Source organism: Dromiciops gliroides, chromosome 1 (genome assembly GCF_019393635.1).
Source record: "Dromiciops gliroides isolate mDroGli1 chromosome 1, mDroGli1.pri, whole genome shotgun sequence".
Taxonomy (NCBI): Eukaryota; Metazoa; Chordata; class Mammalia; order Microbiotheria; family Microbiotheriidae; genus Dromiciops; species Dromiciops gliroides.
Window position 1 is genome coordinate 502594187 of NC_057861.1, and position 14211 is coordinate 502608397.

The window sequence follows — 14211 nt, forward strand, 5'->3', positions numbered from 1 at the left end:
TGCTAGAGGCTGAGTTCTTGCTGTGGAACTCACTCCAGAAAATGCATTAAGAATCCCTTCTATGTCTTTTTTTTTTTTTTTGATGAGGCGATTGGGGTTAAGTGACTTGCCAGGGTCACACAGCTAGTAAGTGTGCCAAGTGTCTGAGGCTGGATTTGAACTCGGGTCCTCCTAAATCCAGGGCTGATGCTCTATCCACTGCGCCACCTAGCTGCCCCCCTTCTGTATCTTTCCATCCTCTGTGAGTGTTGTTCATGTCTTGCTATGACTCCTCCCCTGCCAGTCAAGGCCATGTGTTGAGCCCTTCTTTGAGGTCCAGACTTATCCTTTCTTTTGCTCTGATCCACTTCTAGCTGTATATCATTTTTTACAAAATTCTCAAAGGTACCTTTGGTGCATCATCATTGGGTGACGTGCAATGGACTAGATTCGGTATACATATAAAGAAGTAACTGATCCCAGTAATCAAGTATTTGATAAATAAACCCAAACATCTACACTTTGGGGATAAGAACTCACTATCTCACAAAAATGGGAAAACTGGAAAGCAGTCTGGCAGAAACTAGGCATAGACCAATGTCTCAAACAGTTTTTACCAAGATAAGCTCAAAATGGATACATGATTTAGATATAGTGATGTCATTAGCAAATTAGAAAAGCACAGAAAATTTTACCTAACAGGTCTATGAATAAGGGAAAAGTTTATGACAAAATAAAAATAAGAGAGGTTCAAAGGAGGTGAAACAGATTATTTTGATTACATAAAATTTTAAAGGTGGGGGGTTTTTTTGCACAAATAAAACCAACAAAATTTAGAATGAAAGCAGGAAACTGGGAGGCAGGGGAATTTTACAGCACATTTCTCTGATAAAGGCCTCATTTCTCAAATATATAGGGAACTAAGTCAAATTTATAAAAATTTGTAAAAATAAGATCCATTCCCCAGTTGATAAATAGTTAAAGGATATGAACAGGCAATTTTCAGAAGAAATCAAAGCTATTAATAGCCATATGAAAAAATGTTCTGAAAACCAATAATTAGAGAAATACAAATTAAAACAACTCTTGAGGGGGCAGCTAGGTGGCACAGTGGATAGAGCACTGGCCCTGGAGTCAGGAGTACCTGAGTTCAAATCTGGCCTCAGACACTTAACACTTACTAGCTGTGTGACCCTGGGCAAGTCACTTAACCCCAATTGCCTCACTTAAAAACAAAAAACAAAAACAACTCTGAGGTACTAACTCACATCCATTATTGGCTAACATGACAGAAAAGGAAAATGAAAAATTCTGGAGAGCATGTATAAAAACAGGTACATTAATGCACTGTTGGTGAAACTATAACTGGTCCAAGCATTCTCCAGAACAATTTGGAACTATACCCAAAGGATTATAAAATTGTGCAAACCCTTTGAACCAGCAATACTACTATGAGGTCTATGTCCCAAAGAGAACAAAGGAAAAGGAAAAAGATCTATATGTACAAAAATATTAATAGTAGTTCTTTTTGTGGTAGCCAAGAATTGGAAATCAAGGGGATACCCATCAATTGGGGAATGGCCAAACAAGTTGAGGCATATGATTGTGATGGAATTACTATTGTATTTAAAAAAATGATGACATACAAGATGGTTTCAGAAAAATTTGAGAAGACATATGAATTCAAATAAACTGAAGTGAGCAGAATCAGGAGAATACAATACGCAGTAACAGCAATGCTGTAATGGTGATCAACTATGAAAGATTTAGCTCCGCTGAACAAGAGAGTGATCCAAGACAATTTTAAAAGACTCATCATGAAAAATGCTATCCACCTCTAGAGTTAAAACAAATGAACAAGTGTAGCTTGAAGCATAATTTTTTCACTTTATTTTTCTTTTTCCAACATGGTTAATATGGAAATGTTTTGCATGATTTCACATGCCTAAATGATAGCACATTGCTTGCCTTCTCAATGAGTGGGGGAAGGGTGGACAGGAGAGAATTTGGAACTCAAAAACATTTTTAAACAAGTAATAAATTAATTTTTTTTAATTAAGAAAAAACCCCAAGATATGAATGGGTAATACTAATCCTCTCCATCCATTCAGTCTGGAAAATAGACTTTCTGTATCCACTGGGATTTTCCTGTGGATAGCCACATGTTAACTCTTGAATGAGCATGACCTCTACCTTCTGGAAGATGATGCAATGTTCCAGGGTTTAAGGCAATTAACATAGTGTCACATGCCAACAGAAGCAATCTACAGGGAATCTATCTTCCATCTAGACTCCATGCTGGACATCTTCTAGAAAAGTGGCAAACTCCTTTGTAGGGCATACAATATTATGTCTTCATATTCATATTAATAAATTAAAGTATCATTAAAAAGTTTTCTCTATTGTTATGTATGATATGATTATGGATTTGAGTCAGATTAAACTCTGAGGATGGGGTCTGGAAGGTACCCAGCCCTGCCCCAGTGTAGTTCGTTTAGAAGTTTATTGCTTGTCAAATTCTCACTGTCTCCTTTAAGTTTTATTGCCAATTAACAGTATTTTTACTTCTGCTCAGTCTCCCCACTTGTCAGCTACATATTAGTTTTGTCTGCAATCCATCATGTGTCAGAACCCCAGTCCTTGTTGAGTGGGTCAGGGAGTTTGCCCACCAATTCAATACTCGGGACTCAAGAAGAAAGGACGGGGCTCGGCACAGGATGTTTGTTAAGTGACATGTCTCTTTTTCTCAGAGCAGAATCCCCTTGGCCCTGGGGTCCCAACAATGGATTATTCTTTTCTTCCCAACATAACCGAAGATAAATTTTAACCCTGTCATCCTTAACAATGCTGAAGCACCTGAGTGACTCTTCCTGTTATTCAGGTTGAATATCTTTAGAGACAGGGGCCTGGAGAGGGGAGTCAGTGGGAACTGTGAGATCTGAAACATCTGACTGTCACTCCCCTGTTTCCTCTTCCTTTGGTTTGACCTTGTTCCCCCTCCCCTTTTCCCCCTTGCTCCTGGAACACGTATGCATGTTTCCATAGATTGATCACGAGCTGAACACGCACCCTGGGTGAGACAGGATTGGATGTTAGATTGTGAGCTCGACCTAGTGTGCATGGGGACTTCCCCTCTGACCAACATTCCTATATAAGGTCAAGGCATGTATTAGCTGGCGCGGTTCAGGTATTGAGCTTGCCCGTTCCTATGGGAATGTAATAAATCTGTCTCTGCTTGACTTGGTGGTCTCCTCGAGTTATTTGGGTAAACTGAGGCAGTTTGCTCCATACAGTTACCTCTCCTAAGCAATCTTGTATAATTTTAACATACACGTGGAAAACATCTTAGTAGAGGAATGTCATTAAAGTAGCATTTTGACCTATTCAGAGATTCACAATAAGCTGACTGGGGTATTCTACACTTTGTATCATGCAATCAGTTATATGCTTGTGAAGATATGGCCTACTGTAGAATACTGTCCACATGTTCCCGTTTTAAAAATATATTTTATTAACAATTCAAAAACCACCAACAAGCACGAACATTTCCCTGTACAAAGAACAGGAAAAGGGGGTACTTTATGTGAAACTACATCTCTACTGCATACAGAGTGTGATAATAAATTTAACATGACAGTAACAATGCCATCAAGCTCGCCTGTGTCCCTTACGAATGTCTGTACGTTCTAAACATTTCATTGACGCTATTCTTTGTTTTCTTTTTCCGGGGGGGGGGGGGGTGGGAAGGGGAGAGAGGGAAGAAGAGCAATGCTATTGCCACTGCCTAACTTTCTCCATCACCATCAAGCCAAATAAGAGTCTTCTCTTGTAAATAATAAAGTACATTAAAGCAAAAAATCTGTATGTCTCATTCTGTACCTCTCATCATAGGATCATATCATTAGAGTCAGAAGAGAGCTAAGAGGCCATCAATTCTTGTCCAACTACCTCATTTTGCAGATGAGAAAAGTCAGGCTCAGAGAGCTTAACACTATGGGTACACAGTTGATAAATTTCAAAGTCAGGACTTGAACCTTCCTACACAACAATGGAGCATCAAAGTAAAGCTTTATTGGATTATTATTTATTATGAAATTCTAGAACTGACACTGAAATCTATGGAAGGTTCATAGGTTAACTAGAAGCTAATTTCATAAGAAGTAAATTTCAATTCCACTTATGTTCTAATGTTTAACCTAATTTTCTGCCAATGTTGAAGACCTGCAAAATCACAAATGCTATCTTACAACAATTCTATTGCCATACCTTCTATTTGCTCTTTGTAAAATAAGAGTATACATTTTAATGGCAAAATTATATAAAGTAGAAAACTGATTTTGCTTTTTTACAATACAACAAAAGTACCATCGACTGACAAAAAAAAATTACAAAATGCACTGAAAACTGAATTAACTAATACAACAACTTCCTTAGCAGCTTCATTATTTTTTACATACTCAATGCAAAACTGAGCGGCCTCAAAAGGGACCCAAAGAACTATCACATTTCCTACATTCCTATTCAAATGTCCTGATAAAGTACTAAATATGCCAAGCAAAACAATCCACCTAACAAATTCTACCAGATGAACATATTACTTTGTACAGAAATTTTCAATATTTTACTGAAGAAGGTTAAAATTTAAACTTTTTAGCAAGGTTTCATGTACATGATGAAGTTTATAATCTGTGGCTAAACTTTAAACCATAGTGCATTGATGGTGAACCACTACGTGAGAAACTATCTTAAAAGAAATAAAGCAGATATCCTTAGAAGGCCAGCTTCTATGAAGAGATATGATTGATTTATAATTAAGCAAAGCAACAGTGACCAAAGCAACTCTCTAACAACTAAGTCACAAAAGGGCTATAGAATCTGTAAACAAAGACTGAGTAGTCAAACTGATTTAAAAACAACAAGAGGGGGCAGCTAGGTGGCACAGTGGATAGAGCACCAGCCCTGGAATCAGGAGTACCTGAGTTCAAATCCAGCTGCAGACACTTGACACTTACTAGTTGCATGACCCTGGGCAAGTCACTTAACCCCAATTGCCTCACCAAAAAATAAAAAATAAAAACAACAAGAACACAGGACCCTGACATAAGTATATCTATGTAAACTGATGCTTAATAAGTGCTAATCTGGAAAGCCCCTTTCTTACTTTAGCTCTTAAAATATTTCTTGTGCAATCTTATTTATATTGATAATGTAATGGCTAAGCCAATCTCCACAGACTCAAATTAATATTTATGTTTAAAACTAAGTACTTTTTCTATATTAATAATAATCAGAAAGAAACAAAATAGATCAATTGCAATTTTGAAAGGAAAAACTTTTTTATAATAAAGATTATTCTTTTAATATATACCTTTTCTGCAGAAGAAGCTGTCAGAACAAAAGTTGAAAAAATTGGAAGTGGATATTTGGTTTGGGGATCCCAGCATTCAATAGTAGCTCCCATAGGAAGGCAGAAGAGAGGTACAGATTCCGAGAGTGGAAAAGCTTCATAGTCTTCTTCAGGATATCTAAAAATTAACCCTTTCAGGGAAAAAATAAAATACAAATTTAAATTATTAGTATTTTAAAAGGGTACACAATTCAGTTTAGGAAAAGCAATTCTACAACTTTAGACAAAGGTATACACACGAAATGTCAAAATCAAGTACCAAATTAACTTACAAAAATTAAGAGAGCTACCATTTATCCCTTCAGTGTCCTATTAATCACGAATGAAAAATTCAGCATTTACCCATTTGTTTTTAGACACAGCCATCAAAAAAGGGGAATTTTTTTTTTGCTTAACTGTGCATATTTATTACAAGGGCTTTCTTTTTCTTTTCTTTTTTTAATGGGGAGAGAAAAAAGAGAAGATAAATTATTAATTTAAATAAAATCAAATGTTAAAAAAAATAATAAATGCCCTAGATGCATTCACTAAGATGCTAGCCCTCTTAAGCACAAAGTTTTAAAAATGGACATTAAAAATTGTTTTTACATGTAATTGGGAAAAAATAAAATTCTAATCAAACAAAAAATTCAGCAACAACAAAAAAAAGACAGTGGCCCTGAGAACAAATAAATTTTACACTAACAGCCACATATTACTAAAGGGAAGAATGGTAGGAAATATTTGGAAAGACTTTCCACCTAGTTGAGTAGAAAATATATAGAGGCCCTTCCCTCCCACTTGGGTGGGGAGGATACTGAAAAATTACTCCACTAGAAACCAGATTAAATAAACATTACCAGACACTCCCCTAAATTCATTTGAGAAAACTTCAAACACAAATTGTATAAAAACAAGGGCACCAAACATACAAGACTCCAGAGTTCTCGGAGAGAAAAACATCACAGATTAAATAGTAGCCATTTCCTCCTAAACTGCCATATCACTAGTAATCTTCAGAATATCTAAAACAAAATCTCCTCATGAGGCCTGCTATATCTAAAGGCCAAGACCTAGGCAACAACTTGTTACTAACTCAAAAGTTTTTCCTGGCACTAAAATTTTAAAAAATACAGCTCCCAAATGCCTAGATTCTAATATGTTTTTGGTCTTAAAACTTTATCACTTTCACAAAATAGGTTCATGAGGTTAATCTTTAAAATGCAGTTATTTTTAAAGGTAAAGAAAGCTGTAATGGTTGGAATGATGCCACCTACTGGAAAGCTCCACCATGAGGAGAATGCCTCAGAGGGCAAGGCCATGCGGCTTTTCCTTGGCATCAGGAAGTAACGTTTGCGCATGGGTACTGTCCACCAAGGCTACCAGCCAATCAACTTGAGGAGCCTCCCATTTTCTGGGAGGGGACAGGAAGGAGGAAGGAGGGCCTGCGCGGAGAGGTCTGTCTCTTTTTGGTTCCTGACTTGGTGGTGGTGGCAGCGGCAGAGGACTTCACAGGAAATTTGAGGAAAGATAGGAATGCCAGGCTGTTGGAATTCTGTTCTCAACCTTTCTCTATCTTTCAACAAACCCTTAAAAACCTAAACTTGTTTTATCAGTGATTTTAGTCAGTTTCCCCCAAAACTGGGGGAACAGATTAGAACCCACATTTAGAATCTTAAATTACACAAAGCCAAGGTGAAGAAAGAAACATTTAATGATTAAAGTTAAGAACTCAATGTTGTGGTTACTTCTTTTCACCATATGATAGTTGAATTTGTTCTAGTTCACAAATGAATCATAACAGTATAGAGAAGTCACATTTTAAAAATATAACCTGAGACATTTCATTATGCAGTTAATATAGCATGATAGATGTCTTGATTACTTCTTTTTTTTTTTTTTGGTGAGGCATTTGGGGTTAAGTGACTTGCCCAGGGTCACACAGCTAGTAAGTGTCAAGTGTCTGAGTGAGGCCACACTTGAACTCAGGTCCTTCTGAATCCAGGGCTGGTGCTCTATCCGCTGCGCCACCTAGTTGCCCCTTGATTACTTCTTGATGGAAAAGTTTCTCAGGATATTATTCCTGGGGGCAGCTAGGTGATACAGAGGATAAAGCACTGGTCCTGGATTCAGGAGGACCTGAGTTCAAATCTGGCCCCAGACACTTGATACTTAACTAGCTGTGTGACCCTGGATAGGAGCTGCGGCTCCCGTATGGGACTGCACAGCCACACTGTGGCCTGTGGCTCTTCAAGGTGCTGATCCATGGTCGTCTGCAACTGGCAGAAGCCTACTGACCCCGGGCAAGTCACTTAACCCTTATTGCCCCACAAAAAGGAAAAAAAAAAAGAACGGAAAAAAGAAGATATTCCCACTCCAACTCTCCCTCGACCTTCTCTCCAATGGCTGGGGTAGTTTACAGTGGAAGAAAGAAAGATGTACTTTTTATGAAAAATAATAGTATGGGTACAAATCAAAGAAATAAATATAAAGAGTAAAAATACAGGTTAACCTCGAAAATACAATGTAACAATAAACAATTCTCAATTTGCACAATAAGATATATAGGTATTTTAATTTAATGAAGTAGGAAAAAACAAGACTTTAACAACACATTCTTGTGTGTGTGTGTGTGTGTGTGTGTGTGTGTGTGTGTGTGTATGTGGCAATTGGGGATAAGTGACTTGCCCAGGGTCACACAGCTAGTAAGTGTCAAGTGTCTGAGGCCATATTTAAACTCAGGTCCTCCTGAATCCAAGGCTAGTGCTCTATCCACTGCACCACCTAGCCGCCCCCATACATTCTTTTTTTTTTCTCCCCAGTTTCTCAAGTTTTATTGCATTACTGTGAGTGATCACAGGGAGACCACCAGGGAAGTGTCTCCATACATTCTTCCTTCTTTCTTTTTTTTTTTAAGTGAGGCAATTGGGGTTAAGTGACTTGCCCAGGGTCACACAGCTAGTAAGTGTTAAGTGTCTGAGGCCAGATTTGAACTCAGGTACTCCTGACTCCAGGGCTGGTGCTCTATCCACTGCGCCACCTAGCTGCCCCTCCATACATTCTTACTATAAAAGATCTCACTTAATAAACACTTAAGGATAAAATGCTTAATATACTTTGTAGAGATTTTTATTTTTTAAGCATTATTTTAAATATCAATTTTAAACAAAAGATACAATACAAAAGATAATTTGATGAGGAAACATTCATCTTCTGCTAAGATATGAATGTGTGCCAATAAACATACTAACAGGGGGCAGTTTAAAAATCACTTACCAGCTTTATATGCTATTGAGTTAGACGCAGGTACAGACTTCTTGTAACACAAATACACACTGGAACCCCACTATAAAAACATAAGTTAAATTTCACAAAAGTCAAATAAGAGAAAAACAAATTAAGAATTTATTAGATGTCCTAGAAATTCTAGTTATGTCAGAGGAGCAATTTAAAATCACAGACATGTAAACACCTAAGACTACCAAACTTAAACAACACAAAAAGGTGAGAAATCTATTTGGGGGGGGGGGAGCAAGTGTGAAAAATGTATGTAAATTCTACTTCCCTCAAAATGGATTAATTTGAAGGTCATGGAGATAAACACTTTTGGTTAGAGCCTTAAGGACATAGTATAACCAGAGGGTACAAAAAGAAGAAAACACAAAAAGACTGGAGTCACAGATAAAAAGCTAAATTTGAAGAATAACATATGAAGAGTCTACCCTTGTTCGAGTTGTTCTTACTAAAATTTGGCTGGCTGGCCAGTATTCATAAGAAATCTAGCCCAACCATAAACGGAGGCTTCAGAGGTCTCACTTAAAGAACATTCTGATGCTCAAAAATGGAGAGAGGGAGGAACAGAGAGGACTCACTGAAACATCCCTACTGCTACTTCTTCAGACTCTGCTATCTTTACCAAATCCACAATTTTCTTGTGTTAAGGTAATCTATACAATATAAGGAAATGACAAGTGAGATTACTCAATTTACTTAGGAGAGAGACCCTTTAAATGGTAACACAGCCAAAAATGACAAAAAGTTAAAAGCTGACTATAATATAAAGTAAAATGCAGGAAGATGTTTTTACACCCCCCCCAATCTTCCAGTACTCTGGCCCCCCTTTTTGTTAAAATACAATTTGCAACAACCAAATTTTTTCTTACCATTCCACAGTTTAAATTCTTGTCAACTTTGCAAAATGTATGAGGAGGAGTTTCTCCTTTACTAGTTACAATAACACAGATATCTGTTACAGCCAGGGAATTCTGAGGTCGTACTGGAGGAGCCCTTCGATAAGTGATAAAGATTCTTTGTGAATTTGTTGAACTATTGTTGACATTGGCACAGCGTCCATAGGGTGTGGCTTGGATCACTTCACAACCTGAAATAAGTCGTTCTTTCCCTTCATATAATACTCTGCAATAGAAAGGGGGGAAATTTTGTTTACTTTTTTTTATTTGCCTACATACATGGCACAAGTTGCTCCTTAATTAAAATGGCAAACTAAAACCAAGTATAATTGTCTGGAACAATGGAATTTTAATTAATAATATCTCAAATGCTAGGAAAAGAATTTTAAAAGGTAGTAAAAATGATTTAACAGATTAACTCAGAAACATTTTTAAACTGTCATCAACTGAACTCATAGTACTAAAGTTGCAAACTGTGCTCCCAAGGGTATACATATCACACACCCACACCACACCCCTCTGCAGTCTCTGTCCTGATTTAGTCCTACATCATCAGCTGCCTACTGTATAGCCAAATGGAGGTAGTACTACAGGAATCTCAAGATCAACATACCAAAATGAAGCTCATTCTGCTCCCCACCATCCCTCCTGATGCCAACTTAACACATCTTTCCTTCAAATGTCCTTATTTCTCTTTGCTATTAAAAAACTAGTTAGCTTTAACTCTTCCTCTTCCCTCTCATTTTCAATAATTAATCTGTTGCCAAGCCCTGAAAATTTTACCTCCACATTATCACTTACATCTGTCCCCTCTTCTTCAATATCACTCACATCTATCCTTCACATGGCCAACACCCTTATTCACCTCTTCCCTTGAACTACTGAAACAGTTTCGGAAATGGAGCCCCAGTTTTCAGTCTCTCTCTTCTCCGATATAACTTCCATACAGTTGCCAAAATAATCTTCCTACAGAAAGCTGGGAAACAATTTTTACAGCCAGTGTTTCTGATAAAGGCCTCATTTCTAAAATATATAGGGAACTAAATCAAATTTATAAGAATGCAAGTTGGGGCAAATAGGTGGCACAGTAGGTAAAGCACTGGCCCTGGATTCAGGAGGACCTGAGTTCAAATTCAGCCTCAGACACTTAACACTTACTAGCTGTGTGACCCTTGGCAAGTCACTTAACCCCAACTGACTCAAAAAAAAAAAAAAAAAAAGAATGCAAGTCATTTCCCAATTGAGAAATGGCCAAAGGATATGAACAGGCAGTTTTCAGATGAAAAAAAATAATCAAAGCTATCTATTACCATACTAAAAAAATGCTCTAAATCCCTATTGATTAGAGAAATGCAAATTAAAATAACTCTAAGGTACCACCTCACAGCTATCAAATTGGCTAATATGACAAAAAAGGAAAATAATAAATGTTGGAAAAGCTGTGGAAAAATTGGGACACTAACGCATTGTTGGTGGAGTTGTGAACTGATCCACCCATTCTGGAGAGCAATTTGGAACTATGCCCAAAGTGCTATGAGACTGTGCATACCCTTTGACCCAGTAATACCACAACTAGGCCTGGATGCCAAAGAGATCATAAAAAAGGGAAAAGAACCCACATGTACAAAAATATTTATAGCAACTCTCTTTGTGGTGGCAAAGAATTGGAAATAATGGGAATGTCCAACAATTGGGGAATGGCTGAACAAGTTGTGGTATATGAATGTAATGGAATACTATTGTGCTATAAGAAATGACAAGCAGGATGATTTCCAAAAAACTTAGAAAGACATGAACTGATGCATAGCGAAGTGAAGAGAACCAGAAGAACATTTTACACAGTGGGCACAATATTGTTTGTTGAAGAACTGTGAACAATGTAGCTTTTCTCAGCGATATAATAATCTAAGAGGACTAATGATTAAACATACTATCTGCCTCCAGAGAAAGAACTGGTACTGATTGAATACAGACTGAAGCATACTATTTTCACTTTCTTTCATTTCTTTCATTTATTCAAGTTTTCTTGTACAAAATGACTAATATGGAAATTTTTTACATAATTGCATATGTATAACCTATATCTGCTTAGCATCTTAGAGAGGGGGGAAGGAAGGGAGGGAAAGAGGATAGCATTTGGAAATCAAAACTTTAAATTAAAATGTTAAAGAATTTTTTTTAAAGTACCCTCTGCCCTTGGGGCTCCTTCCTCTACTTGGAGGGTTCCTCTCAGAACTCCTACTCAAGGAGGGAACTCAGACCACCCATTTCTTCATTTCTCATGAGGCTGAACTCTGGAGTATCTCCTTCCCACCTCCTTCAGCTTTTTAGTTTCTTTTTATGTGTGGTCTTCCCCATCAGAAAATAAGATCCTTGGGGCAGCTAGGTGGCACAGTGGATAGAGCACCCTGGCCCTGGATTCAGAAGGACCTGAGTTCAAATCCGGCCTCAGACACTTAACACTTACTAGCTGTGTGACCCTGGGCAAGTCACTTAACCCCAATTGCCTCACAAAAGAAAAAAGAAAAAGAAAAAGGGGGGGGGGGAAGAAAATAAGATCCTTAAGGGCAAGGACTATTTTTTTGTACTTGTATTCCCAGTGCTTAGCACACTGCCAGGCCCACAGCAAGTATTTAATAAATGCTTACTGAGTGACATGCATTTAAGATGAATAACCTATAGAGTTTTCCTTCAGTATCTATATGTGAGATAAAACAGTACAAATGAGCCATCAGTTAAACCCAGAGCTCTTTTACTCTTCTCTTTACACAGCTCCTTACTCTCTGGACTTTCCCATCATGACACAGCAGTATGCTTCCCCTAGAAGTTCACTCTGTGATTGCAGATTCAAATACTATCTCCTGTTCCTGCCTAACCTCCAGCTTTGGGAGGGAAGAAAAGTAGTGAAACAGGGGCTCTCAGCTGACAGACCGTCTCATTGTGTGTGCTTCTTTCCTGCCTGATCTCAAGCCTTTTCACTGAAGAATGGTGCCTTCCACTTGATGAGCACTCTCACAGCTGGCTTGTCCTTATACTCCTTAATGATTATGAATTCCTGTAGATCATCATCCAAAACCCATTCTCCATTCTCCTTTACCCCCCACCCCAAAATCCCAACCAAACTTCACCTATTCACCCATTCCCTCCATGGTGCCCTCTAGAACACCTGTCCCTCCAGTAAAAAAAACCAACCAAACAAAAAACCACTTCATTTCATTCTAAACTGTTTCCTCTCCCACTCCTTCCATCTTCTGGCAATCAATGAAACCTTGCTCCCCCTGATGACACAGGCTCCCTGGATTCCCTTTCCAGCACAATGGCTGCACCTTTACTCATTCCCCTTTGGCTCACTGGTGAAGGAGGGGGAGTTGGAATAATCATTGTTCCCTATCACCACTTCCAGATTCTCTCCCTATTCCTATCACTCAGTAACCTCTCCTCTGAGGTTTATGCTATTTATCAATTAAATTCCTGTTGATGTTTGTTAAGAAACAACATTTTAAAAAGAAATTTATGGGGCAGCTAGGTGGCACAGTGGATAGAGCACTGGCCCTGGAGTCAGGAGGACCTGAGTTCAAATGTGACCTCAGACACTTAACACTTACTAGCTGTGTGACCCTGGGCAAGTCACTTAACCCCAATTGCCTCACCCCCCCCCCAAAAAAACAAAAATTGATGATTGTTTCAAAGACATGACAGAAATAAACCTACACACTCCCAAGTCACTCCCCTTCTTTCCTCAAGGAGTTGGGTACATGGCTCATAATTTTTCTCCTCTAAAACTTCTGCTCTCATACTTGAGGGCATACATACTGACTCTCCCTCAAACACCCTAACCATTCAGTTCCTCAATCTACTCATTTCCCATGAGCTATTCCTCTACCCCACTTCAGTCACACACAAATGGTTATTCATTTGATCTTCCCATCACCCATAAATTTATCACCTATGTTCAAGAATCCCCCAATCCCCTTCTCTGACCATAACCTCTCCTTCTCTCTGCCCTCTCTTGCCAAACCCTACTTTTTCAGATACACTGTGACCATTTCCCCTGCACTAGCCACTCTCTCCTCTTTTCTCCATCTTGACCCCTTGGGTCAATTCTATCTGGTTCTCTTGAATACCAATCTCCCCCTTATCATTTTGTTGAATATATCCCATCAAGCTTCAGACTTGGATCACTCCTATGATTTGCCACCTTAGCTCTGCTGGATAGAAGCAGAAAAAATCATGCAACCATTCTAATTGGGCCCACTATAGATTTACATTGCACAAGCTCAACTAGGCCCTCATTGCTATGAGGTAACCCTTTCTATACTTCTTTTACTTTTTTGTTTTTTTGTGTTTTTTTTTTGGTGGGGAAATGAGGGTTAAGTGACTTGCCCAGGGTCACACAACTAGTAAGTGTCATGTCTCTGAGGCCAGATTTGAACTTAGGTCCTCCTGAATCCTGGGCCAATGCTTTATCCACTATGCCATCTAGGTGCCCCCTATAGAGGCTCTTTTAAACCTTTTCTTCCTCAAATTTCTCATGGCTCTCCCTCCTCCCACCCTCTCAGCTGAGAACCTTTTCTCATATTTTACAGGAAAAAAATGAAGGTGTTTTCCCCCTCTTTATCAACTCCATTTCCTCTTTTCTCATTCACTTCTTAACCC

The 14211-nt window shown here is 38.3% G+C and overlaps 1 protein-coding gene across 1 annotated transcript in view; it reads right to left on the reverse strand.

Annotated features, from left to right (window-relative positions):
- DENND4C (DENN domain containing 4C) overlaps positions 1-14211 on the reverse strand; it is a 121402-nt gene that overhangs the window by 80994 nt on the left and 26197 nt on the right. The window contains 3 exon segments of the mRNA XM_043997704.1: positions 5348-5517; positions 8642-8711; positions 9529-9781. Of these exon segments, the coding sequence (XP_043853639.1) occupies positions 5348-5517; positions 8642-8711; positions 9529-9781 (493 nt within the window).